Genomic DNA, 26,888 nt, shown 5'->3' with positions numbered 1-26,888 from the left:
TTCAATTTTTTATTATCATAAATAATGTTGAATAGAATTATCTTTGTGCAAAAGGAGAAAAAGCACATTCCTAAATAATTCTCAGAATGAAATTAATGAGTCAAAAGGAATGATTTTTTAAAGGACTCTTGATCCATATTGCTAAATCGTTTTCCAAAAGAAATCATCATTATAACTAAAATCTCAATATGACTTTATCGTTACTATAGTTCTATTAGCATTTCAGACTTAACATCAATTCATCTCTCATTATTAGTGTTTATATTAACATATCTATAGCTAAAGCCTGTTTTAGACATCTCCACCAACTCTTTTCAAACCCTATCTTCCAAATTGTGAGTTCTATTTCTGATTTGGTGATTCATGATTTTATGATTCATCAGATTGTGTCAAATCCATGGGAAAATGTTCCTGATATGCTTTTTTCTTGCTTGCCAATAAAATTAATGCTTTATTGGACTTAATTAGATGGTTTCTTTTCTGCATGTTGAGTAGTGAGTGACTTAGTTTCACTGAGGAAGATTATTTTTTGTTACTAGTTTCCCAGTCTTCTTCCAACCTATTCCAACCCGTAGAGTGAGGAGAAGCCTATGATAAATTAAAAGATGCTGTTCAAGAAGGGATTGAAAAGTGTGTTGAGGCCTCTAAACAAGGAAAAAAGCAGAGATTGAACTAGGAGCTCAGACTATATGAAACTGAAGACATAATAAAAAATAGAATAAAGTCTTAAGTTGGCATATGGAATAGATCCAGAGTCCAATAGATACATTTTGGACCTTGAAAAGGTAATAATTTAGATCACTTTGATGTACGTCAAGGCCCATATGAAATTGTTCTTCATTTAGGAAGCCTGGAATGTGACCTCTTTTGCTGCTACATTCTCCCATTTATCTATACTTTACTTCAGGCGTGGATCATTTTATACTCTGGATGGTAATCATTTGCCTGACTATGCTTTGCTCATTACCTCTTAGCTCCATGTCTGACCCACAGCACCAGGCAAATTGCTTTACCCAGAGTAAGTGCTCAACAAATATTTCCTGAAACAAAATTAGTCCATAACTGTTTTCAAAACCAATGGATATACAGGTTATAAACCATTCCCAAACAACTACTTTTACTGTGCCAAAAGTGAACGATAGTTAAATAGATAAATATTTACTTGAGGACTTTCTGATAGTGGCAGTTTTAGAAATGTCATTGTACAGTCAATGATTTTAAGATAGTTTTCTTCTTCCCATAAGAAACTACCATCCATTTCCTCTTTTATTAACATTTTCCTTTAAAAAATACTTTTCATTTTCTTATTAAACAACTAATTTATTTTCCCTTAAATGTGTGTGTATAAATACTTAGAATCACAGTTTATTTTTTCTAAACATTTTTTTCTAATTTTTTATTGTAACTATACAGTTTGATGAATTTTCATGAACTGAACACACACTTCTAACCAGCACCTGGATTAAGGAACAGAATAGTACTTGCATCTCAGAAACCTCTCTCTGGCTTTCTGGTGGCTTTTTTTGCTTCTTTGGTGGGAGAGGAGGAGAAGAGAAGAAATTCTTATCAATATTTGACACTTCTGTATTATTTGAAAGTTTCTAAATATGTATGAGGTTATATATGCCTCTACTTATTTTTGCCATGTATCTAATTAAGAAAGATTTATCACTGACTTAAATTTGCTGGGAAAGCAATAAGCAATTTTAAAAGTCTTTGTGCAGTTGGAAAGATATTGTCAAAAATCAAGGATATTTGGTATTTATTTTAATGAGAAGAAACATCCATTTTTTTTGCCTACAAAAATCATTCCTATCACAGAAGCAAAGTCCAGCCTAAAGCTTTTGGAAATCTTAATCCTTCCCTCTGAAGTGATGAATTCATAGTTTGGTTTAATCAGTAAAATTTAGGATGAGTGAAGTGGAACACTAGATTACAATTGGTTTTATGTTTTTTTAGTCACTTTTCTAAGTAGACTGCTTTGTTTAGAGGAACATTGTTGATTTTAAATGTGCTATATAAGCACTGTATGTTTGTTGTACTTTGTTTTTGTAAACATTTCGTAATATGCATAGCCTTGGAATACAGCTTCTAGTGCACTTTGGGGGAGGTAATATTGTTCTACAGTTAATTATAATTTTTTAAACTCAGGCAAAATGAATCAGAGTTGAGAATTCAGTAATTCCAGATTTTGTATGTATAGATCACGGCATTCCACCCTCCCCCCATCAGATGAGTTGACAAACCTGACAAACCATTTCCATTGTAAGAGAGAGCAGAGGAAGTGTAACCTAGCCTTATATGCACAAAACCCTGAAACTATCTCTACAGGGATTTGAAAACCTAAATTTGCAAGCAGTGAGTGGCTTTGTGAATTGGGCAGGGCAGGTGGAACAAATTCAGTGAAAAGAGAATTCTTCCAATGTGTTGGAATCACTTATCTAAGCATCTATCAAAAGGACTATTGAGGTGACACTTTGTGATCATAGGGTAGGTATCTTTAGAGTGTGATCTGTGTGCATACATTTGGACAAAGAAATAAATCATATTGAGGGTAAGTCCAGGCAGAGGAGATAGGGTGGACATCTCAGTTCACTCTGATAAAAAGGCCCAGAACTCCTGATTTCCTAAATATTTGTAATATAATATTTTACACAGAGTAGATTTAATATGTATGTATAAAGAAAAAGAATAAGACAAACATACCTCCATACTCCTACCGAACTTAACAAATAGTGCATTTACGGATGCTTTTGAAGCCTCTGTGCGTCCTTCACAATCACATATCCCCTTTTCCCTGATTGAAGAAACCACTCTTACTTTGGCTTTTCATTCCCTTTTCTTTTTTTCTATTTTTTGACAAACACTTATTCCTGAACAATATTTAGTTTTGAATGTTTTTTAACATGTTATAATGGGATCAAACTGACTTAATCCTTCTTTGATTTGTTCCTTTAAATTAGCATTATGCTTATGAGCATTTTAGTTGTATGGTACCCTAGTATGTGGATATACATAACTCTGGTTTATTTATCCCTTCTCTTGTCCATAGACATTTGGGTGGTTTTGTTTTGGGCTGCTACAAATAGTGCTATGGACATACTTGTTCTTATCTCCTGGCACTCATGAGAATTTCTCTAGTATAGATTTTTTTGGAATGGAATTGCCAAGTCATAGTATCTTCAACTTTACTAAGTAATACCTCATTATTTTTTGCTTAGTTCAGAAGGCTTAGGGTTGCCAGATTTAGCACCCCTAATGCTGTTAAATTTGGATTTCACATAAACAGCAGATGCTCAGTTAAATTTGAATTTCACATAAACAGCAGATTTTTTAATATAAGCATGGCCCATACAAAATTTATATTTCACCTGGCAACCCTAACAAGGTCAATAAACTTCGCCAAATCACAAACATTGGGCAATGAAGGGTAAGTGTGAAGAGGTGGTAGAGCATTTGCCCCTTTCTTCCTCTTCTAGAGTGGCTAATCCAGTTGTTTAGGAGCAGATTAGTTCAGGGAACTCAGTGCTTGCTAACTAGCTATATGGGTAATTGATTTACTCAACAAATATGCACTGAGCACCAACTCTATGCCAGGCAGGTGCTAGATGTTAGAAATAGAGCTGTACACATGACAGACAAGGTCCTTGACCTCCCTACGGCTTCTGCCCAAGATGGGGAAACAGAGGACAATAAGGCAATGATCTATGTACTGTGGGAAAAGTGGTGTGCTGGTAAGGAAGCCCTGATTTGTAGCTTTTGCTGACTTTGGAATTGTAAATACTCTTACCATGGCCAATTTCAAGTTACTGACGTGACTTCATTGAACTCTGAATTGGGAGAGACATGCACACGATCTGTTCCTTGGGCATTATGAATTGGCTCCAGCACTGCGCTGTATGGAGGAGTATTTAGAAAGGACTCTTCATCCAGTCTCTGGGCTCATTTCTGGTTGGTTTGCGGGGATGGGGTTTAGGCATTATTTGATCAAATTTAGAAGGAATCAAATGTTTAGAGGTCTAAAATGCATTTGTTATATTTATAATATTGGAGCCTTTATAAATATTTTTACTATGGTATATAAATAGAAAAGTCTAATAAACATAGTTGTAAATTATAATCAGTCTATAGATCAGGGCTCAGATCTCCTCTTTTGTGTATGACCTATCAGGAAACCCTTTAAGACCTTGTCTGCATTGCTCTCTCACCTGTATGCAAGCTCATTGATCCTCATCATTCATTTATTCCACAAACATTGACAGAGTCACATACTGTACTAGGGGCTTGAGTCCCTGTCCTCATGGAGCACTCAATTCACAGAAAGAACATTCTCCCATCTTTTCTCAATTCTTTCCAGGTAGGTTCTAGGTAAGCTGGAGCCAATTCATAGTGCCAATTCATACTGCACTCTTCTCTCACTTGCTCAGTTTACTCCTGTTTTCATGCTGGCTTTCCCCTGGGAATATTTCCCCCAGAAAACTTGCCACAACTCCTTCTCAATCGTTGTTTCTTTCTTCTCTTGAGATTTCTTCTTCCTCTAGTGGCATGTGTTCCTTTCTATTCAATTCAGACTCTCCTGACTTTTCTGTGTCGTTTCCTATTGTGCAAGCTATCACCCTAGCCATCCTATTATTCAAGCAGTTTTTGAATGCCTGTGTACTAATCAATATGCAAGGTGTGGGGGAGCCTCTACTTACCATTAAAAGTTTTCATTAATTACAATCATTTTATAAAATTATGTATTTACACAATTTGTGTTCAGGCCCTTTTAAAACTCAAATTACTTAAAAAATCCATAATTTCTACAAAACTTGAAAAAGCATTAAGGAGGAAAGAATAATGACGTAATCTTACAACCCAAGGCTAGCCACTTTTAACTTTTTTGGGTGCATCCTTATAGTCATTTGTTATGTATACTTAAAAACAAATTGGGAGCGACATTTTTTCCCTTACTAGTGTGAAAACTTTATCACATTTTCCAGCAGTTTTTGAAGACATGATTTTAAATGATGGCACGATATTGCATTTTCGGGCTAAGCCACAGTTTAATTAGTTCCCTGTTGCGGGCAGTAGCCTCTTTGTAAGTCAGTGTTGACTATTTTTATCTTAAGCTATAAGAAAACAGGAATCAATCATTTAATTCTCCCTGCTAGGCAGCAGTCATAAGAAAAAAGTTAACATAATAGGATTAAATATATGCTGTGATCTTCTAATTACCATATAAGGAGTCAGTCTGCGTACAATGTAACTGGGGTTGGTATAAAGGTAACCAGAAGCTCTGGAGAGACTTGGAAAGATAACCTACTACCAATTCTCTTTGGTTGAGTTTGTTTACTTCTCTTGCGAGGAGCAGAGCTCTGTATAGTGTCTTGTAATTAATTGGTAGGAGCTTTAGAGATCACCTAGTGACTAAGCTTTTTTGTAGATGAGGAAATTGAACCAAAGAGGATTGTTACCTGTTGAGTCTAATACCCAGGTCCCTTCCTTCTTGTCCTATGCTCTTTTCACCACAACCAGCTAAACTAAGTCTTAATATAGAGCATATATTTACCTACATGTTGTTATAGTAACTAGTTCCCCTTTAAGTGCATGTACTTTGGTCTAAAAATCTAATGATAAGGTTCTAAGCATGTATCCAAGGGAAAGGAAAGCCTGTAATAGCCACGAAGTGGAAACAATGCAAATGCCCATCAACAGGTGAATGGAAAGGCAAAGGTTGGTATATTCATACAATGGAATACTCGGCAATAAATACGTACTGATAAATACAGCAGTGTAAGCAAATCTCAAAATAATTATGTTGAGTAAAAGAAGCCAGACAAAAGAGCACAAACTGATTCCATTTATGTAAAATTCTGGAAAATGCAAACTAATCTAAGTGACAGAAAGCAGATCTGTGGTTATTTGGGGATTGTGGTGGAGTGGAAGAGGAACCTCAAAGGATAGAGGAAACTTTGGAAGCTGATAGATACATTCATTATCTTGATTGTAGAAATGGTTTTAGGCGTATATACATGTCAAAACTTATAAAATTGTACATTTAAAACAAGTGCAGTTTATTGTATGTCAATTATACTTCTCTAAAGTTGTTTAATTTGTGAGCTCTACCTATTAAATTTGAAAAGCAGAATAAGACTAGAAACTCACTAAAGAATCTGAAGCACAAGAAAACTAAAATTACTTCTGGAGACAACTGACAACCAAGGTTCTAGTCTAATGTGACAGTTTATCTGAACAAAACATTACTGTGAGAAATGCAAAGTCATAAAAATAAAAAAATAGAAATGACATTTTTGTCGTCTCCCCTCCCCCCACCCTCCCATCATGCCATTTCCTCATGCCTGCACAGTTGCTCTACATCATAATCTTTTTAGTGTTCTATTCTATGTTTTTTAAAGGAGAGCAATAACCTTGTGTTTTCCTGAGCTATTATTGCTCTTTTATGTACAAGATCTCTGGTGTGTCTGTGTCTGTGTGTGGGTGTGTAAAAAACTACGTGGTATCTATAAATTTTAGCAAATGCTGTATTTGGCTTTGGGATTTTGTAGTGGGGACTCAGAAGCGGCACCGGAAACAAACTAGAACTTTCTAGAAACCATACCCTCACCTTCTTCCACAAGATGAGCTCTGGATAGTTTCTCTAAGTGAATAGTCCAATTTGTCTATTTAGATTTTCCACTTACTGTTTTAAAATAAAAAACTGCTATACCACACATACAGTGCACAACACTGGCAAAGATTTTTAAAAAGTTTCACATCAAAGCATTCATAAAGTTTTATTTCCACACTCGACTCCCGACTTATTTTCTTAGCTTTTATTCAGTAATCACTCCCATTCTGCAGCCTGGGAGACGCACACAGGTTTTTCTGCACAGTACCGATGGGTAAGAAAGAAGCAACTAACTTTTCAGTTCCATTTTGAGAAATGATCACATCGAACTCCTGAGAAACCACAGCCGAGCGAGAGGAGAAGCAATTTTCCCCAGGCTGGGTGTGGGTCGGAAGCCAGTTGCGCTTCCGCGGGAGAAGGGTCAGGTGGCAGCGGAGCGGGAAGCCGGGGCCGGCGCGGAGGGGTCGCGTCTCCCTCCGTCCGGCGCGGGGAGGTCGCCCCCGTGCACACGAGCGCGCCGGCCCGGGGATCCCGCGCCGCGCTCCGCGGGTGCGCCAGGGGCGCCCGCGCCTCCTCGCTCGCGCGCTCGCTCCCTCCCCACCCCCGCCCCCACCCCCTGCAGGTCCCTCCCCCATGCCTGCTCCCGCGGCCGCCGCCGCCGCCGCTACCGGAGGCGCAGGAGCCTCGCGATAGTGTTTGCACAGGCGGCGCGTGACGCCGCCGCCGCCGCCTGTAACTGATGCAGAGGTTACCCCGCCGCCTCAGCCGCCACCCACCGCCTGCCGCCGCCGCCGCCACCCGGGCGACGCCGGGGGCCGACGCACTGCAGAGGTGCCGGCAGGTTCCGCCCGCGGAAGTGTCCTCGGCCGGCGCAGCCCGCGCTTCGCCCGCGTTCCGACCCCGGCACTGGCGGACGCCCCCTCGACGCCTGTGCCGCCGCTCTCCTTCCCTCCGCCTCCACCCCGGCGCGCCTGCCTGCTCCCTCGCTTCTCCCCCCTTTCCTCCCCCCGTCCCCTCCTCTCCTCCTCTCTTCCCTCCCCACTCCTCGCTCCTCAGCATCCCCCCCCCGCCATGACCCTCCCGCCGGGCCGGTGCTGCCGCCCGCCAGGGTCGCAGTTGGGTTCCCAAAAAAGCTTGATGAGTGTCCAAAGTAGCAGTGGAAGTTTGGAGGGGCCGCCATCTTGGTCCCAGCTCTCCACGTCTCCAACCCCGGGCTCGGCGGCGGCCGCCAGGTCCCTGCTGAATCACACGCCGCCATCCGGGAGGCCCAGGGAAGGTAAGCGCCGTCGCGCCCGCGCCCGTTCGCGGCCTCTCCTCCCGCGCTGGGACCCCCCGCGCCCCCCGGGTCCCCTGCCTTCGACCCCAAGGTGGGGGATGGTGGCGAGGTGGACGCGAGGCCGCCGGGCTCCGGGGAGGTAGTGCGCTGGCTGTGGGTGGCGGTTCGCGGGTGGCGGAGGACACGGGAGAGGGGGTGCGCGCTGGAGGGGACGGGGCGAGGCGCACAGACTCGCCTGGGATTCTTAGGAGCCAGTCCTGTTAGAGTGAGAAGCCTCCCCGCCCCGGAACACAAGCCCCTTTCTGCTCCATTTGCCAGTACACTCAGTACTCTTAACCTCCTGGCCTCAGGTCTCTGGTGGGTTTTCCCTCCCGTTGAAGCGTTCATCCTCGAGCCCCCTCCCCTTCCTTCGCGCACTCCTCCCATAGAGGCGGTCCCCACTCTGCAAGCTTTGCTGCCCGGGACCTAGAGGATGCCCGTGGTTTGCGAGGTTTCTGCCCTTTGGGGAGAGCCGCTTAAATTTTCAAAGCCGACTTTGATCTCTTGCCTGGCCCCCCCTAGAACAATTTAAAGGATGGACTGACTCGTGGGCAGCTCCTTAAACTACCCCTTCAGATGGTTGCAACTTTCATTCCTTCGCCATCACCTCCTTCTCTGTATGTGTGTGTGTTCTCTACTGCAAGTAGGCTACTGTTCTTCTCTGACAGGGTCGTGGGTTTTGTGGGAAATATCTGCGTAAAGGTTACTGCAAACACGCACCAGATCGGTTACAATTGTTTTCTAAGTTTTCTGGCTTCTTGCATGTAAGTGTGCTGCCACCAGATGTAGCAGTTACACAGCTAGTAAGACACGGGTGCTTTTGACTGAAATGTCAACTTGCTGTATTTAACTTTAGGTATAGCACGTAAAATGAAATTTGGGAGAACATGCATTTATGGGGAAGAATAAATGTGCATGGAACCGCGTTTAACGCTCTTTTGTCTGGAAAACGTTGAGCGGTATTCATCAGCAATTGGTAAATGAGTTGCTCACTCCCAGTTGTGTCGTACAAGGAGACTGTAGCCACCTTTTCAAAAAAAATAAAACAAAAAACGAAAAAACGCCTGGAAGTCCAATAGTCTAGTGAATCATTTAAAGAAACCAGGAGCTTGGGTTTATGTAGGAATTGCTTGGATTAATGTATTTTGAGAATATTTGTTAATTTTCACTACTCAGAACCTTGACAATTGTTAATCAAGTGTTTTGTGCCCTGAATCCACTGGTTCCGGCATAGCATTCTTTGTCATTTTATTCCTGTGAGCATGTGTGAAAGTGACAATAGGCTCAAAGATTGACATGAATTTGCTCTAGAAAATTCTTAGAAAGATATGATTTATAGCATCCGTTAGACATGCTGAATACATTGACAGACATTTCCCCCTTTCCATCTCAACCCCAACACTGATGAGTTCTGATTATTAAAAGTAAGTTTTATTTATTGACTAACTCAAATTTAGGACATTCGATGATTTTTTTTGCAGTCGAATATTTGTAAATGAATATTTTACAATTTATTTTGTAAATAGAGCAGTTGGCGCTTTTGAGCGTGCTTTTTTTACTTTTGTCAGTGGTTTCATTAAGATGCTTAATGAATAGAGTTATGAATGATAGTGTAATCAGTGATAGTAGATGATAGTCTTGGGAAAGACTTTTTTGGGGGGAAAGGCTTTTTAAGGCTTTTTCATTCATTTATTCATTCATTCATTCATTTCTCAAATATTTATTGAGCTGTTTCTGTGAGCCCGGTGCTGTACTAGATTCTGTGGACATAGTATTGAATTGTTCATTATCAATATTAGTAATTTGGGGGCTGCAAAATCTATATTGTGAGCTTTTGGAGATTATTTCAACTTTAGTTAAAAATTTATATATTCTTCTGCACTTTTTCTGATTTGAAAATTTTGAGGGGTTGCAATAATTTAGCTTGAATTTCCAGGTAACCAGAAAATTTCCATCAGTTTAGATTACAGTAGATTTTTATGTAACCTAAACTAGTGAGTCTCTCTGGTAATTAAATTACAGGACATGGGTTTGTGAAAGATATTTCACTCCAGGTACCTGTATGGCTACAGTGGTATATTTCTTTTTGACCAACCACATGTAAGTTAAAGCTGTGATAATCCTCTCTGGGGTTAAATATATTCATCCTGAGCTATAGTCTCAGATTTCAGTAATGCTAACAGGAATTGCTTATATGAAGTCCCAGGTATCAAGATGAAGATATTTTCTATCGAGTGGATCCCAGTTTCTATTTTAACAAACGTTTAGCATCTTTTCCAGGTATACACATAGTATTTGTATAAATTGATATAAATTGAGAGAGCTTTTGACTTCTGGTGACTGCTATTAAGAACTGTTGATATAAGTAGAACTTGACCGTATGTATGAAACAGAGAACAGGCCTGGTTTCTTGAAAAATTGAGCCAATTTAATGTGATATGTAATAGCAAATTTTAAATTTAAAAGAGATACAGACATATGTATATTTACACATAATGGTTATTTATATATGTGATGAACTTTTAAGTAGACTTTGAAAATGGGCTATTCTTAAAGATATAAAAGTGAAGTTTTGATATACTTAAAACTAAAAATCGAAGATTACAAGCTGATTATTTTTGATTCCCCATGTTTTGACTTTCTTCCTCCATTTCTTAACCTATTCTCATTATCATTAATATAGTTTTACTTAATTACAAATAAAATACACTCATGTTATAAGACTTAAGAATTTATGAGAGTTTAGGAATTTACACGATGTAGTATAGACTGCTTTTTTCCTTGGGAGTCCCAAAGTTTTTCCTTTATTAGTCTTGAAATTCTCTCAGAGGTTTTCAGAATGTAGCTATAGAGTTCATGTTGGATCTTTTAAAATGTTATCTCTATCTCGTTTTCTAATAATCGTGTGATTAAGGAGGTGGGAAGTTAAGAAATTAAGTACATTTTCAAATAAAGGTCAATTTTGCTTTGTTGAAGACTAAAAACTTAAATATTATATTGGCTAGATGAGCACGTCTTTTTTTTTGGAATCAGTACATGAGTGCTTTTGAATGGGTTCAATGATTATACAAAAGACTTCCATTTTCTTTTGTTTCATCTTACCAGATATCAATAATTTGCTTTACTTTTATGTAAATAGTGAAAGTAGTTTGGTTGAAAAGATAGTATAACAGTATAATTAAACTCTTACTTTCTATGTTTCCATATTTATCACCGCATCCATTAGATAGAAGAATTAAAGTATTTGACTCCAGATGATTTAGTAATACCCATAGGGAGATGTTAAAAATGAAGTACCAGATGGCCTTTTATTTCTCGAAGTCACTAGAGGGTAGGGGTTGTACATTTAAGGATTCTAGATCATGATAGATATGCAGTAGGTAAGTAGGTAGGTAGGTATATTTCTTTTTGACCAACTAGCTTGTAAATTAAAACTGTTAGTTCTTTCTAGAGCTATAATGTTCATCCTGAAGCTGTAGTCTCAGATTTCACTAATGCTAGCAGGGATTGCATATATGAGGCCCCAGGTATCAAGGTGGAGAGGTTTTTAGAGGCACATTACATATTAGAGAAAACAGAAACCCGGGATAGTTTGAAGTCTGGGGATCTGCCCCTGGAAAATAGGCTTGCTTTGGCTTTTTTGTCGGGACCCCTTTACTCTTAAAAATTATTGAGGACTCTGAAGAGATTTTGTTTTTGTGGGTAATGTTTATTGATATTTACTATATTAAAAATGAAATCATTTCAAACATCTAAAAACAATAATAAACTGATTACATGTTAAAATTTTACATGAAGAATAAATATTCTAAAACAAAATCTTTAGTGAGACTTGTGGTACTGTTTTATATTTTTACAAATCACTTAATTTCTGGCTTACTAGCAGACAGCTGGACTTTGCTTCTGCTTTCAGTCTGTTGTGATCGTTTTGATTGAGGTATGTGAAGAAAATCTAGCTTCACATTGGTATATACTTGAGAAGGAATAAGTATTTTAAGAGTATTTGAGAAGTTGAGTATTTTAAGTATTTGAGGAGTTGTATATGTTCCTTTTTGATATTACACCAAAATTTGACAAGTGGCAGTATTTTTTAAATGTTACTTGCAATGTGGAAATACGTTGTATTCCAGAAGTGTCTCCAAGGCCCACAAGAAATCTGTGGACCGTACATTTCACCTAAAGAAGAGAGTGTTTAAAGGGTGGGAAACATGACAGCTGTCTTCAGGTGTTTCAAAAACATAAATAGAAGAGAGAATAAATTTATTCCACTGTTTTAGAAGATAGACCAGCAAATGGAAGTTAGGAAGGCATAGATTGAATTCATTATAATTTTTTGACAAGACTAAGAACTGTATAGCAGCTAGACTCATCCAGAAATGGAAAGAACTGCTTCTTGAAGCATTTAGCTGTAAGAATTTGAAGCAGACTACAGGGACATTTTTGGGGGAGGCAGAGATAAAATTTGTAGATTCTTATTTTGGGTGCTATTAGATTAAATTAATTAAGGTCTCATCCAATTTAAAAATGTATACATTCTGTGATTCTTTGAAAATCCCTAAATATAGTTAAACTGTACTTATATATCCATGAATGTTTTTGCTATTCTCTTAAGTCAGTAGTATGAAGCTGTTGTTGACTTTATTACTATTTTGCATTTTTATTGTGCTTTTCCTCTGAGGATTTTCTTGTATTTTCTGGAATCGACACTATCAGTCTTCTTGAAATCTTGCTAAATTCCCTGTGAAATATAATAAGCTTTGAAGGCATTCTACGGAATCAGATGCTGTTTATGATACAGTTTGGTAGAGTTGTAATGTGTTTGGGCACCGAATTTTAGGATACTGTGGGGGGGGGTGGTAGTTTCAATTTTGAAAGAGAAACTATCAATAATCTGTATAGGCTTTTATTCGTAATTATTTATGTGATTCCAGAAGTAATAATGCTTAATCTGTTCTAATGATTTTAAAGCTAGGGAGTCTGAAAAGAAGGTACATGAAGGAAAAGTATTTAAATTGATCTCTCTTGAATTTAAAAAATGCATATGAAATATAATCAGGACAGAAAATAAGATGAAGAATTTTAATTCTCATCTTATTCAATTATCTATAGCAATTATATTATCTATAACAATTCATATTTTTTATATGAAACAATCACATCTGTTCGATTGAAAGGTTAGATTTTAGGTGGTGGGAAGTTAAGCATAAATTCCTGTAACTTTCTTGAGGTCAACTTTATAAGTGTAGTAAGCAGCACACAGCTTGAGACTTCATGTATTTGTTCCATTTGGATTTAAAGCTCATTTTCTATAGACGAGCTGTGGGAATAAGGTATATAAAATCCTTCATACTTATTAATAATTTCCAAAAATCTTAGACTAATTTAGAAGAATAGTATTATAAAGTATGGTACGCTGAGAAAGTGCATTGATTGTAATTGGAATCCAAGTGTAGACCCTACTTTACCATTAACTAGCTGCGCGACCTTGGGCAAGTTGTTTATCTTTGCTTCAGTTTTATAAAATGAGAATTATAGAGATGAAAGGGACCTTGGAAGCAATTGAGTACAAATCTCTCATTTTATAGATGAAGAAACTTAAGATATTTGCCTAGACTTTTACCGTAAGACAGTTGGGACCAAAATTCAGTTTTCTGACTCTAAACTAAGTGCTTTGTCCACTATACTTTGTAGCTTTTTTCCCATCTGTAACTTAAGGGGGTCAGATTCCAGGCCCTCAGAGGTTTTTACCAGCTCAAAAATATTATTCTTTTGACATTAGTCCTAATAGAATTAACTGAAGGAAAATTTGTAGCTTTTATTTACTAATGAAAGAAATGTTTTTGAAGCATTGTTACCTTTTCAAGATTATGATTTGGTTTGTTAAGAGAAGATAGTCATTTTTATTACCAAAAGATTTTTAAGTTTATGGACATAGTAAGTAGTGTGGTGGGTGATCTTGTTTTTTTAATGATCTACATCTGAAACACTTTTATGGGTATATTGAAAACTATAAATTACATAACTGTGTTGCTCTGAAGTGAAGTAACTAGGTGATTGCTCCTCAGAAATTATTTCTGCAATGTTTGTCCTCCTGAGTTAGATGCCTCTATACCTTAGGGTCCTACTGCAGGGATCCTAAACCCCGGGGCCACAGATTGGTACCAGTTCTTGGCCTGTTAGGAATCTGCCCACACTGTAGGAAGTGAGCAGAGGGCAAGCAAGTGAAGCTTCATCTGTATTTGCAGCTGCTCCCCAGCTCTAGCATCACCGTCTCAGCTCTACCTCAGATCATTAGGCATTAGATTCTCATAGGAACACCAGTCCCTGGTGCCAAAAAGGTTTGGGGACCACTGTGCTACAGGATTGTCTGTTTCATAGTGCCTCCATCATGCTACCTTTTATAATTTTATTTATGTTGCCTAGGAGACAGAAAGGTCTTGAATTCAGAGGCTATGTTTTGTTTCCACATTCTCAGTGCGTAGTGTTGACACCCAACAAAAAGTTTTGTTGAAGGACCCTTAAGTTTTCTTTAAAATGGAATGATTATGTCTTAATGTGCATATATTTTATACCCAGGAAGATGTTTATTTTGGTAATTCTTAGGCATTATATTTTAGAGACTGATATGAATAGCAGTAAGAGTAATAGCTGAAATTTATTATTTGCACATGTTAATTCACTTAATTCTCATAACTGTGAAGTGTACAATTATTCTCATTTTACAGATGAGGAAACTGAAACATGGAGATGTAAAGAAGCTTGTCCAGTCTGATGCAGAGCAGTAAATGTTAATGTTGAGTTTGAACCAAGTCTGCATTTTAACTATTAGGATATATTGCCCAAAGTATGGAAATTTGGTTTTGGGTAATTTCTTAGTTTTTCCTTAGTAAATTTTAATTTACTAATCAGCCTTAGGCTCATTCAGTTTACCTCCAAACTTTTGTTAATTTTTTTGCATGAGTTTTATACATGTGTGAAGATAAGATTAAAAAAAAAAAAAAAAAGACCCAAACCAAACAACCCTATTTAGAAAGTTGTACCAGCTGTGCAAACCTTACTTACGTTTCTTTTTTTTCAGATATGTTTAGTACTATCATGGACTATGTTATAGGTACACTAATGAAAAAGTCTTATTTTCATGTTTAATAATTAAATCGGAATGTCATTTATCTTAATAGTTTGGCCTCATAAGCCCACCACAGCTGTAACAAATGAACATTGGAATTTGAACAAAGAACTTTCCAATGTCAATACAGGAATAGTCCACTTACTATGGAGGCTTTATAACCTGGTGCATAAGGCTCTGAACAAAATTGAAATGCTTAGTGGCAAATCTTTGACTCTTATTAGTATTCAGTATGGGTGGGTAAAGGAAGTTTGAAGCTCAGTCTATAAGCTCATTTATAGAAGTATTTTTTAAAACAGTTTTAGTTTATTACATAAAAAACAAATCTTTTGGTAACGTATTAGTAAATCTAATGAGAATCTGAGAATATGTATGGGTTGATAGGAATTTAAAGCATGGTGTGGAAAGATATGCAGAGCTGATCTTGGTGGTGAAACAAATCTCAGTGTGGGTTCATTATTAGGTCCAAAATATCGTGAATTTCAAGGAGCCAAGTTATGCCTATATTTAATTGTAAAATGCTTATATTCTACAAAAATGCATTACAAAGCCAACTGTGAGTGGGTTTGGGGGATGACTTGTAATATTTGTCCCTTCATTTATATGGATTATTAAGAATTGGTTGTACTCATAAATTTGTGCTTTTCCTTGGAAACTAAATTATCTGGAGAAAATGACAAACTACTTCTAGGTTTAAATTCTTAAGCTTTAACCTGGTAAATTCTGATATTGTTAAATGTGATACATTGTGCGATTTCATGATTCTGCACTTGACATTATGTATGTGCTTCCTGAGATGAATATAGTGCCACTGAGAAAGGTCATAGCAGTTGTGGGAACCCTGTCAGATTCATCCTGTCTTTTATTAGACCTGAGGCATGTTTAATTTTTTAAAAATAAATTGCATATGCTTGCTTCTTAAAAAAATGCCATTTTCCCTTTTTCTGTGCACAGATTTTTAAAAACACTATAATTATATGGTTTAGTCAACTTTGTATGTTACCCTTTTTTTACTCATTTATTTTAAAAATACATATACTTTGTGCCAATTACCAGATGCTTTATTATATTTTCTCTGGGTAGTTCTCACTCTCACTATTTAAAACATTTTATTTTATAGTTTTAACAATAAAACCAAGACTAGTAAGTGGCAGCACCCTGCAAGCCCTTGGCCCCTACTCTTGCCTTCCACTGTCTCCTGAATTCTCTGACATATGACAGCATTAAACTTAGTTTTTGGATATTGATACCATATGCTGAAAGCATTATTATCTAGAAAGTTAGTCGAATATAATGTAAGTGATAGTGGCAAGCAGATATTTGTTAGACCTGGGTTCCAGTTTGGGTTTTGCCACTTATTGTAGTAACTTAACCTCAGTACCTCATCCGTAGATTGTCTTGAATGTAGGATGGGATGATAATAGTAACTGCTTCACAAAGCTGTGAGAATTCAATGAGAGAAATTTATGGCACATTAACCAGTCAGTACGCTTTAACTATTTAGTAATATATGTACATATAATGATGCTTTTCAATTTCAATTTTTTCTTTTTTGTTTAAATGGCAAGAATACGGAGCAAGTACTATCTGGATAAAGGTCCCTTATGACCAGAGCATACTTGACTTACATAGATTGTATCCCTGGCCTGTTGAATTCTAGCAGGGTTGTGTCTGACAGAGGCAGATTTCAAATGATGTTCTAAAATTGCCGCTTTCATCATTTTAGCTCTTGTAATTTTTTCTGACTTGAGAATTGATCACATTTATGAGACATGCCTGTAACATTTAAGTAAACTTCAAGCACTAGGTTTGGATTAGCAGTGTTTATGCTTCGATGTGCAGAAATATACTCTAAAGCACTCTATTGAAAATTGTAAAAGGAGCCTGCATTACGTTTTTGTGATTTCTTATTTGTACTAAGGAGAATGCTTTATGTGCATTAGGTACTTAATCTGTATTTACTAGTGGGTATGTAGGCAGTGGAGCATAGGGGTTAGGATTGTGGGTTTACTATAATAGACCTACATTTGTATCTTTTCTCCATCACTTCTGAGCCATGTGACCTTGGGCAAGTTTGTGTGTGTGTGCGTGCGCATGTGTGTGCACGTGCACACGTTTCTGAATGTTTTGAGAAGAAAAGCAGGGACAAAAATCAAGCTCATATTAGAGAGTCATTGAAAAGTAACGTTTGGGTTACATTCTCTCATCTGCACGTAGAGCATGTTTTTCATAATTATCTTTTAAATGAATGTATGCTGACATTTAATTAATATCTATATCAAAACTTAATCATTACTTTAATCTCATTTCTTTTTACTGTATAATATTGTATTTATTATGCATATAATCATTTTTTCTTCTCTTGAATTACTTCTTTAGTATACATTTCAAAGATTTCGTTTACTGGGCAAACAGGTATGACTATTTTGATGTCATTTAATGTGTATTGTCATTATTGTTTTTCCAATGGATTAACTAGGATTTTACAATGTATTATTGCTTCTTGGAGATGACTCAGTTGTCAGAGCATTAGAGTTTTGTGGAAACTTTATTGGCATAGTTTGTTTATTCATTTAGCAAGTATTTTTGGACCCAGAGCCTAGCACTGGGAAAATGACGATACATAAGATACAGTCCTTGCCTTCTAAGAGCTTGGTCACAGTCTAGTGAAGAAGACTATAATTTATAATATGTAAATCATACTTTTAAAAAACACATGCGGGTTAGATAAAATAATCTGAGTTGCCAGTTTTCAACTTCCATATAAACAGAACTATAATACAGTTGTAGCATATACTATATCAAGGTGCTATTCATTGGTGATTTGGTTGCTGAAAACAAGCAAATCAGATTTTTTATTATAAGGATATAGGACTGGGTATCTCTTAGAACTTAGTTAGGTCTCAGGGGGACATAACTAGAAACTGGAAATTCAGGACCATACTAGCACTGTTTCTTGTGGATCATGGAGCAACCCTTTCCAGTGCTGTGAAAGGACATTCTCTAAAAAGGAAAAGTGAGAAGGAAGGAAATTGTATTTCTATCACAGAAGTATGACCAAAAATACTCCCTAGAGAAGGGAATTATGCAGTTTTCCTCCAGGTTAACTATTAAATGCTATCTTCTTATAGTTGATATATCTTTATTGCTAGTGATTTTGAACTTAATATTTGTATCAAAAGCCCATTGCCAAATTTTCTTAGAAGTCTATATCTTAGGATATAAACTTATCTTAGAATATATGGTTGTGATGTCAATCCTTGTTATATTTGATGGAACCTCCATCATGTTTTTCTTTTTATATATTTATATTTTCCATTTATAAAGTTTTACAGTTTTATTAAATTTAATACCAGTTTTTCCTTGTGATATTTTTAAGTGCATGTCTTTAAAAGTTATTACCCTCTAAAGTTTAAGTACTCTAATTTTACCGTGATTCAATTTTTTAAATTTTATATCATGCTTTACCTTTCATTATTGAAGCCTAACATACAGAAAAACTACACAAATAAATACTCAGTGAATTTTTATAAACTACAATCTATATAACCATCACTAAGTCAAGAAATAGAACATTACCATCACTTTCAGAAGCCCTCTTCCTACTTCCATCAGTCACTACCTTCTCCCTTCTCCCCGAAGCAATTAATATTTTGACTTAATTATGCCTGTTTTTGAACTTTACATAAATGGACTCACACAGTATATGTTTTGTTCCTAGCTACTTTAGCTCCACATAATGGTTTTGAGATTTATCCATGTTAATTCTGTTACTGTAGTTCATGTTCATTGCTCTGTAATATTACTTTGTATATGTATACTACAGTTTATAATCTGTTGATGGATATTTGATTATTCCTACTTCTTGACTATTAGTAATAATGCTATGTGAAAGTTTATACCTATCTCCTTATGTGCTATTATCTGTTGAGTATATACCTAACAGTGAATTTACAGGGTACAGGGCATGTGTGTATTTGCCTTTGGTAGGTACTGCCAGTTTCTTAAAGTGGTTGTGGCAGTTTACATTCCCATGAACAGTGTATAAGAGTTCCCATTGCTCTACATCCTCACCGACAACTGGAATTGTTAGTGTTTATTTTTGCTATTCCGATGGGTGTGAGGCAGCATTTGTGGTTTTAATTTTCATTTCCTGATGCTTATTTAATGACGTACCATATGGTCTCTCCTGGAGAATCTTCCATTTGTGCTTTAGAAGAATGTGTATTCTGTCGTTGGACAGAGTATTCTCTAGATGTCTGTTAGGTCTAATTGGTTTATAGTATTTCAGTTTTTCTATTTCCTTGTTAATCTTCTGCCTAGTTCTATTTGTTATTGAAAATGGAGTATTGCAGTCTTCCAACTATTGTTGGATTGAGTATTTCTCTCTTTGATTCAGTCAGTTTTGCTTCATGCACTTTGAGGCTCAGTTATAAGGTGCATATAAGGTGTTCATAATTTTTATATTTTACTGGTGGATTGGTCCTTGAATTGTTTTGAAATGTTCCTCTTCACCTCTAAAAAGATTTTAGAGGTTGTCCGATATAAACATTTTATGTTTACATGTTATGTCTACATGTTATTAGCATATCCACTCCAGTTCTTTTATGGTTGTTGTTTGCATGATTTCTTTTTCCATCTATTTCATCTTATTTGTGTCTTTAAATCTAAAGTTTGTCTTCTATAGACAGCATTTAGTTGGATCTTGTTTTTTTAAAATTCAATCCTACAGTCTCTGCCTTTTGATTGTATTGGTTAATCCATTCACATTTAATGTTATTGATACTGTTGAATTTGTCTGCCATTTTACTTTTTGTTTTCTATATGTCTCCTACCTTTTTGTCTGTGCTTCCTTTACTGCTTTCTTTTGCATTAATTGAATATTTTCTAGTGTGACATTTTAATTCCTATAATGATTTTTAAAATATTTTTTGAGTTGTTTTCTTAGTAATTAATTGCTCTAGGGTTTACATTACACATCTTAACTTATCAGAATCTACTTCAGATTTACTCTAAATTAATTCCAGTGATATATAGAAACTACTCCTATATAGCTTTACTCCATCCTCCCCTTTTTTGTTTTGCATATTGCTATATTTTATAAACCCTAAAATACATTGCCGTGATTTATACTTTATATAACTTTATCTTTTAAAGAAATTGAGATAAGGAAAACATACATATTTATAGTTTTTGTAGTAACCTACTTATTTATCATTTCTGGTTCTCGTCATTTCTTCTTGTAGATTCGATTTACCATCTGATGTCATTTCCTTACTCCAATAAAGTTTTGTCTCTACCTGCCTCCTTTGTGCTATTATTGTCAAATATATTACATTTCTACATGTTATAGGCACAACAATACAATTATATACAATTGCTTTTCAAATCAGTTGGGAGAAAAAAGGAGAAGAAATATGCAATTATGCTCTTTTTACTGGCACTCAAGTTTTCTCATGTAGATTTTAATTACTCTCTGGTGTAGCCAGAAGGACTGATTCTGACTCTTCTGCCAGCTCCAATCGCTGTTCAGCCCCTCTAGTGAATTTTTCAATTCAGTTATTCTCCATTTTAACTCCAGAATTTACATTTGATTATTTTGTATAATTCCTATTTTTTCATTGATATTCTCTATTTAACGAGACATTGTTATAATACCTTTAATTCTTTAAACAGGATTTCCTTTAGTTCTTTGAGCATATTTATAATAGCTGATTTGAACTCTTTGTCTACTGAATCCAACATCTGGACCCTCTCAAAAGCCATGTGCTCTGTCTCCCTGACCATAAGAGATGACTTTGGTTTCTGCCCTGTTCTTTCTCTTTCCCCGATCTCCCCATTAAGCTTTTGGTCTGCCTCTATTGCTATCACACCCAGCTGTCAGCCTCCACTAATTACCAGCTGATTGCTGTATTGTTTTCATCAACATCCTGGGGCATAAATTTCTCCACAGTCTGATTGCATTAAGTCAGGTCTCTGCAGAAGCTAAGTGTTGCCAGTCTTTGAGACTTGTGCTTAAAGGGTATTATTACTGCCTTTCTCTTTGTCTAGGTCCCCTGTTAAACTTCTAGTTGGGTTGTGCCTTTGCTTGTTGCTACTACTCATGGAACTAACAACCTCTTTTTAGTTGTTCACCCCCAAGATTTCTGTAGTTTTGGACAGCGCCTTTAGGAATGAACTTCTTGTTCCAAATAGTTCCCTTAGGTGGAGAACAGAACTTTCTGTTCCAATAGCTTACTTTTCTCTACTCTTTTCCTCCACAAGACCCTCTGACTTGCTTCAGTGGAGTTAGGAGCAGAGACCAGGAGATAACTTATCTTGAAGTGACACCCAGCTCTTAGGAGCAGAGTACTGAGCGAGGATGGTAGCCCCTATTCTCAGCTTAAACCTTCTGGTAAAGAACCTCTGCTTTATGAAGTTGGAACCCAATATTTTTGTTCCACTGCACCCGGAATAGAACTTCTGCCTCATAAGGGAAGATTCCTCGTCATCTCATCCATGCCTGCTTGATAAAGAGTTTCTGCAAAATGGAGCTGGGGGCTGGGGCGAGTGGTGAGAAATGCCAGCAGCCTTCTTGCAAGGTGAAACTGTGGTCCTAGACAAGGGATAGGGGAGCTCCTGTCACACCACCCTCTCTGGAGTAGAACTTCTGTCACACTGAATTGTGAGGTGTGAATAGGAGTGGCTTGTGGCTCAAATGTCACAGATGCTTGCTGTTCTTACCTCACCTTAGTATATTTCCCTTAGGACAATTTCCAGAAACATTAAATGGTTGGCTGGTTTAAATAAAATTTTTTTTAACCAATTAAATGGTTTCATTCGAGAGTCCACTGAGCTCCTCATGCCACCTGTTACTGAAGTCCCACTCTCCTATATTATTTTTCAGAAACTTTCTTATTATTTTTTAATCTTTAGATCTATAATGCCCTTAAAGTTGATTTTGTGTGTGTGTGTTGTGAGGTAGGAGTAATTTTCATTCCATATGGCTATCCTGATATCCTAGCACCATTTACTGAAAAGAATTGTTCTTTCCCAATTTTGCAGTGATACTTTTTGGAGGGGGGGTGTAAATCAAATGTGTACCCAGAAACAGGTATGTTTCTAGGCTCTATATTCTGTATCATTTGTCTGTTCTTGTGCCATTCTGTTGTAATTACTGTAGTTTTTATAATTAGCTTGATATCCAGTAAAGCAAACTTTCCTGCTCTTTGGTCGGTGGCCTTCTAAAGATGTTCTCCCAAGATTTCTGTCCCTGATTCAACTGAATACTAATCTCTAGGTAGTGCTTAGAAGGGATGTTGCAGAGGTAATTAACAGACCTTAAAATACTGAGTTTATTGTGGATTATTTGAGTGAGCCCAGTGTAATCACACAAGCTCTTAAAAACAGAAGAAGCAGAAGAACGGGGACAGAAGGAGGTCAGAGAGATTTGATACAGAAACATGAAAAAGACTTGACCTGCTGTTGCTTTGAATATAGGTGGCCTCTGGAAGCTGAGACTAAATCCCACTTGATGGACAGTAAGGAAATGGGGACCTCTGTCCTACAGCTGCTTAGAACTGAATTTTGCCAACATCCTAAATAGACCTGGAAACAGGTTCACTCCCAGAATGTCTAGACAGGAACACAGCCTGGCTGATAACCTTGATTTCATCCTTGTGAGATTCTAAGCAGGGAACCAGCTGAGCTAATGCTATGCTGAGATTTCTGACCCATAGAAGTTGGAGATAATAAATGAGTATTTTAAGCTGCCAAGTTTGTGGTAACTTGTTAGGACAGCAATAGAAAATTAATACATACTTATTGATTTTCCTCAAGATTGCCTTGGCTATTTTTGGCTAAGTTCTTTAAACAAAAAACCAACAAACCAATCTGTTAAGGTTTGATTAAGATTAAGCTGAATGTATTTACATAATGAGTGTTCTAATCCATGTATTCCCTTTATCATTTCAATATTTTAGTTTTCTCTAATAATCTTGCACTGTTATTGTTACACTTATTGGTTTTATTTTTTGGTGTTATAAGTAGCACCTTTTGTAACTTTTATTTTCTATTTATTATACATAGAAATGGAGTTAATATTTACATATTGACTTGGTAACCAGTAGCCTTGCTTATAATTCTGATAATTTATCTCAACTACATTCTTTATCTGTAAACACAGGGCCTGTATGAATGATAATTTTATTTCATCTTTTCTAATCCTATATTTTTGTTTTTCTAGCCTAATTGTAGTGCCTGTGACTCCAGTACAGTGTTGAATAGATTGGTTATGCATAATAAGAAGCCTTTTGTTATTACTTATTTTAGAAGTAGAGGGAGAACTTTTTGGTATTTCATAATTTAGTATATAGGCGTTTTGGATCTATTCTTTCTCAGATCAAGGAAATTCCTTTCTATTACTAATTATTATTTTTATTTAACTCATCAATGAATGTTGAATTTTATCAAATGCTCTTTCATCTACTTAGATAATTATTTAACTTTTCTCCAGATTGTTTTTTTAAGTGGTGAATTGTTTTATTGCTCTTTAAGTATTAAACTAACCTTATGTTCCTGGGCTAAACCCAATTTAATCGTGAACCGTTATTTTTTTATACAAATTAGTTGATCTTTCATTTAGTATTTTTACACCTACGTTCATGAATGATACAGGTCTATAACTTTCCATTTTTTCATAATGTTTTTGGCAAGTTTTATTTCGGAGTAATACTGGCTTTGTAAAAATGAGTTGGGAAGTACATTTTCTTTTACCATTATCTTAAATAACAATTTATGTAAAAGAATTTTTACAGCTTCTTTAAATATTTGGTAGAATTCACTAAAGCAGCTTTATGGCCTGGAATTTTCTGTATAGAGAAATTTTAAGTAATGGCTTCAATTTCTATAATGTCATAGTACTCTTTAGAGTTTCAGTTTTCATATCAGTTTTGGTAAATTGTGTTTTCTGGGAATTCCTTCATTATCTAAAATTTTCAAATGTGTCTATATAAAATTGTAAATAATATTCCCTTGTAATCTGTGTCTGGTGATTCTCTTTTTCATTCCAGATAGTCGCTATCTGTGTCTTGTCTTTTTTTTTTTGAGCCATCTTACCATATATTAGTTTTTTCATGGAACCAATTTTAGTTTTGTTCATTCTTTCTGTTTTATGTTTGTTTTTCATTAGATTAATTTTTGTTCAGATTTTTGTTTTTTGATTTTTCTTGAGTTTAATTTGCTGTCCTTTTTCCACGTTTTTGTTGACAAATACTTAGCTTTAGATTTTCACTCCCCCACCTTCTGCCTAATATGTGTTTGAGGTTATAAAGTTCCCTAAACATGGGTTTGGCTTCCTTTCTCAAAATTTTTTTACTTTAAAAAAATTGAGGTGAAGTTCACATAATATAAAATTAACCATTTTAAAGTGTATAATTTTCTCTCCCCCTTTAGATTTTGATATATGTGTGTATGTCCATGTATATATTTGTGTGTGTGTGTACATATTTCAGTTCAAAACATTCTATAATTTTCATGATTTCTCTTTGATCCATGGATTGTTCAGAAGTATATTGCTTAATTTTTAAACTAAGATTTTTCTAAAAGGTTTTTTGTTACTGATTTCTAACTTAGCTCCACCATAATAAGAACTAAATTTATAAGATTTCAGTTCTTTTAAATTTGATAGATTCAATTATCATGGCTATTTAATTACCATTTAAAAAGTTAAAATTCACTTCCTCACATTTCAAGTTATCAGTAGCTGTGTGTAGTCTTGCCTTTCTTGGTAAATATTCCTTGTATATGACAAAAAATTTGTAGGCTACAGTTGTTACCTGTGGTATAATACATATGTCAGTTATATCAAGTTTGTTTCTTTTTACAATTGTTATCATTACTTTTTTTGTTATTCAGAGAAAGAGTTGTTAAAATGTTAAATGTTGTGAAATGATTGTAAATTTGTCTGTTTCTCTGTATAGGTTCTGTCATTTTGTGTGTTTTTTTCCTAACTACGTATATTTTATTTAACTTATTATTATTTTTTATTTTTTTAATTTTTAACAATTTATTTTTTTACTTTTTTCCCCCTTTTCCCCTTTCCTCTTCCCCCTGGTAACCACTAGTCTATTGTCCATGTCAGTGAGTCTCTATTTGTTTGTCCTGTTCATTTGTGTCTTTTAAGTTTATGTCCCATGTATAAGTGATATCATGTGATTGTTAACCTTTTCTGTCTGGCTTATTTCACTTAGTATTATTATTTCAAGATCCATCCATGCATTTTGTATTTTATTATACATTTCAAATATAAGTACTTACAAATTAAGAATTTTTTGTTTCTACCTGTTAAACTTTTTATAATCACGAAATATACCTCTTTTATCTCTAGTAATGCATTTTTCCTTATGGTGTAGTTTAGTGTTAAGACAGACAACACTAGCTTTCAGTTGCTAAGTGTTTGCATGGTATATCTTTTTCCATTCTTTTACTTTGAACTTTTATTTGTAGTTTAGCTGTGTCTTGTAAGTAGTATATGTTCTTTAAAAAAACTAGTTTGACCATGTTTGTGTCTTAATTGAAATATTTAGTAGATGTATATTTAATATACTTACCGATGTGTTTGGGTTTAAGTTGAAATTCCTAATTATTTTTATTTATCCTGTTTGAATTTTCTTTTTTCTCCTTTTCTGCCTTCTATTAGGTATTTTTTTAAAGTGCTTACCCTAAAAATTAAAATATACTTCCTTGACTTGTTGACGTGTAATATGTCAATCCTTTTTCCTCTGACTGGTTAATGCAACAACTTTAGAAAATATTAATTGTACATTTCCCTCTCCAGAATTATCGCTATTACTGCATAATTTAGTTCTTTATACATTTTTTAACCACCTACAAGATATTATTAGTGTTTTATACAGTAATATTGCATTTATATTTACCTATGTTATTTTTTTTAAAAAGCTGAGTTGATTTTTGTCTGCCCTAGGAATACTCTTTAATATTTTTATTAAGTACTATTTTAATTAAATTACTATTTTAATTACATAGTATTTAATTTGGGCCTATCGTGAGGAATTTTCTGTTAATGCTTGTCTGATAATGTCTTTTTTCCATCTTTATTCTTGAAGAATTTTCTTGGCTAGACATTGGAATCTATGTAGGTAGCTATTTTCACTCAGCGTGTTGCATGTTATCTCATTGAAACCTGGTTTCTATTGTTTCTGTCATTTATCAGTCTTATTGTTATTCGTTTGATGGCAGTCTATCTTGTACCCTCTGGTTGCTTTTTAGGTTTTGGGGGTTTATTTTTGGTTTTCAAGCAGTTTTATTTACTATGATGTGTCTAGGTATATTTTCCTTTTGTTCTACTTGGTGTGTGTAGGGTTTCTTGAATATGTGACTTGGGTCTGCACCATCCAGTGTCACTAGCTATATGTGGCTGTTTTTTAAAAATTCTGTTCCTCACATTTCAAGTTATAGGTAGCCACGTGTAGTTATGGGCTTCCGTGTTGTCACAGCAGATGGAGAAAGAACATTTTCATCATTGCAGGAAGTTTTGTTGGACAGAACTATTGAGGACTTTCATAAATTTTAGGATATTCTCAGCCCATACCACTTTAAATGTGTTCCTGTCCTGTTGCCTTCTCTCCTTCTAGGACTCCAGTTATGCACCCATTAGACATTCTTACTGTATGTCCTATGTTTCTTATGCCCTTCTTTGTACATTCATCTTTTTATTCTACTGAGTATGTTTTTAAAAATATGTTTTTCTGAGCTATCTTCTATTTCATTAATTCTCTCAAGCTATGTTTAATATGCATCAAACTCATCTACTGAATTCTTTAGGTTCTTTTAGTTCT

At 35.8% G+C, this 26,888-nt stretch overlaps 1 protein-coding gene across 2 annotated transcripts in view; it reads left to right on the top strand.

Moving 5' to 3' along the window:
- Positions 1 to 7,721: 7,721 nt before the first annotated feature.
- TLK1 (tousled like kinase 1) overlaps positions 7,722 to 26,888 on the top strand; it is a 126,626-nt gene continuing 107,459 nt past the window's right edge. Inside the window, exon 1 of one of the 2 annotated variants that reach the window (XM_039855768.1) lies at positions 7,722 to 7,886. In XM_039855768.1, the coding sequence (XP_039711702.1) occupies positions 7,748 to 7,886 (139 nt within the window). In that variant the 5' untranslated portion in view covers positions 7,722 to 7,747. The remainder of the gene's footprint in view (positions 7,887 to 26,888) is intronic. The other variant, XM_039855767.1, reaches the window with a different exon arrangement.

The sequence above is a fragment of the Pteropus medius genome, unplaced genomic scaffold, assembly GCF_902729225.1.
Source record: "Pteropus medius unplaced genomic scaffold, Ma_sr-lr_union100, whole genome shotgun sequence".
NCBI lineage: Eukaryota > Metazoa > Chordata > Mammalia > Chiroptera > Pteropodidae > Pteropus > Pteropus medius.
The sequence above is the reverse complement of the archived record's forward strand: the minus strand, read 5'-3'. Positions and strand labels throughout refer to the sequence as shown.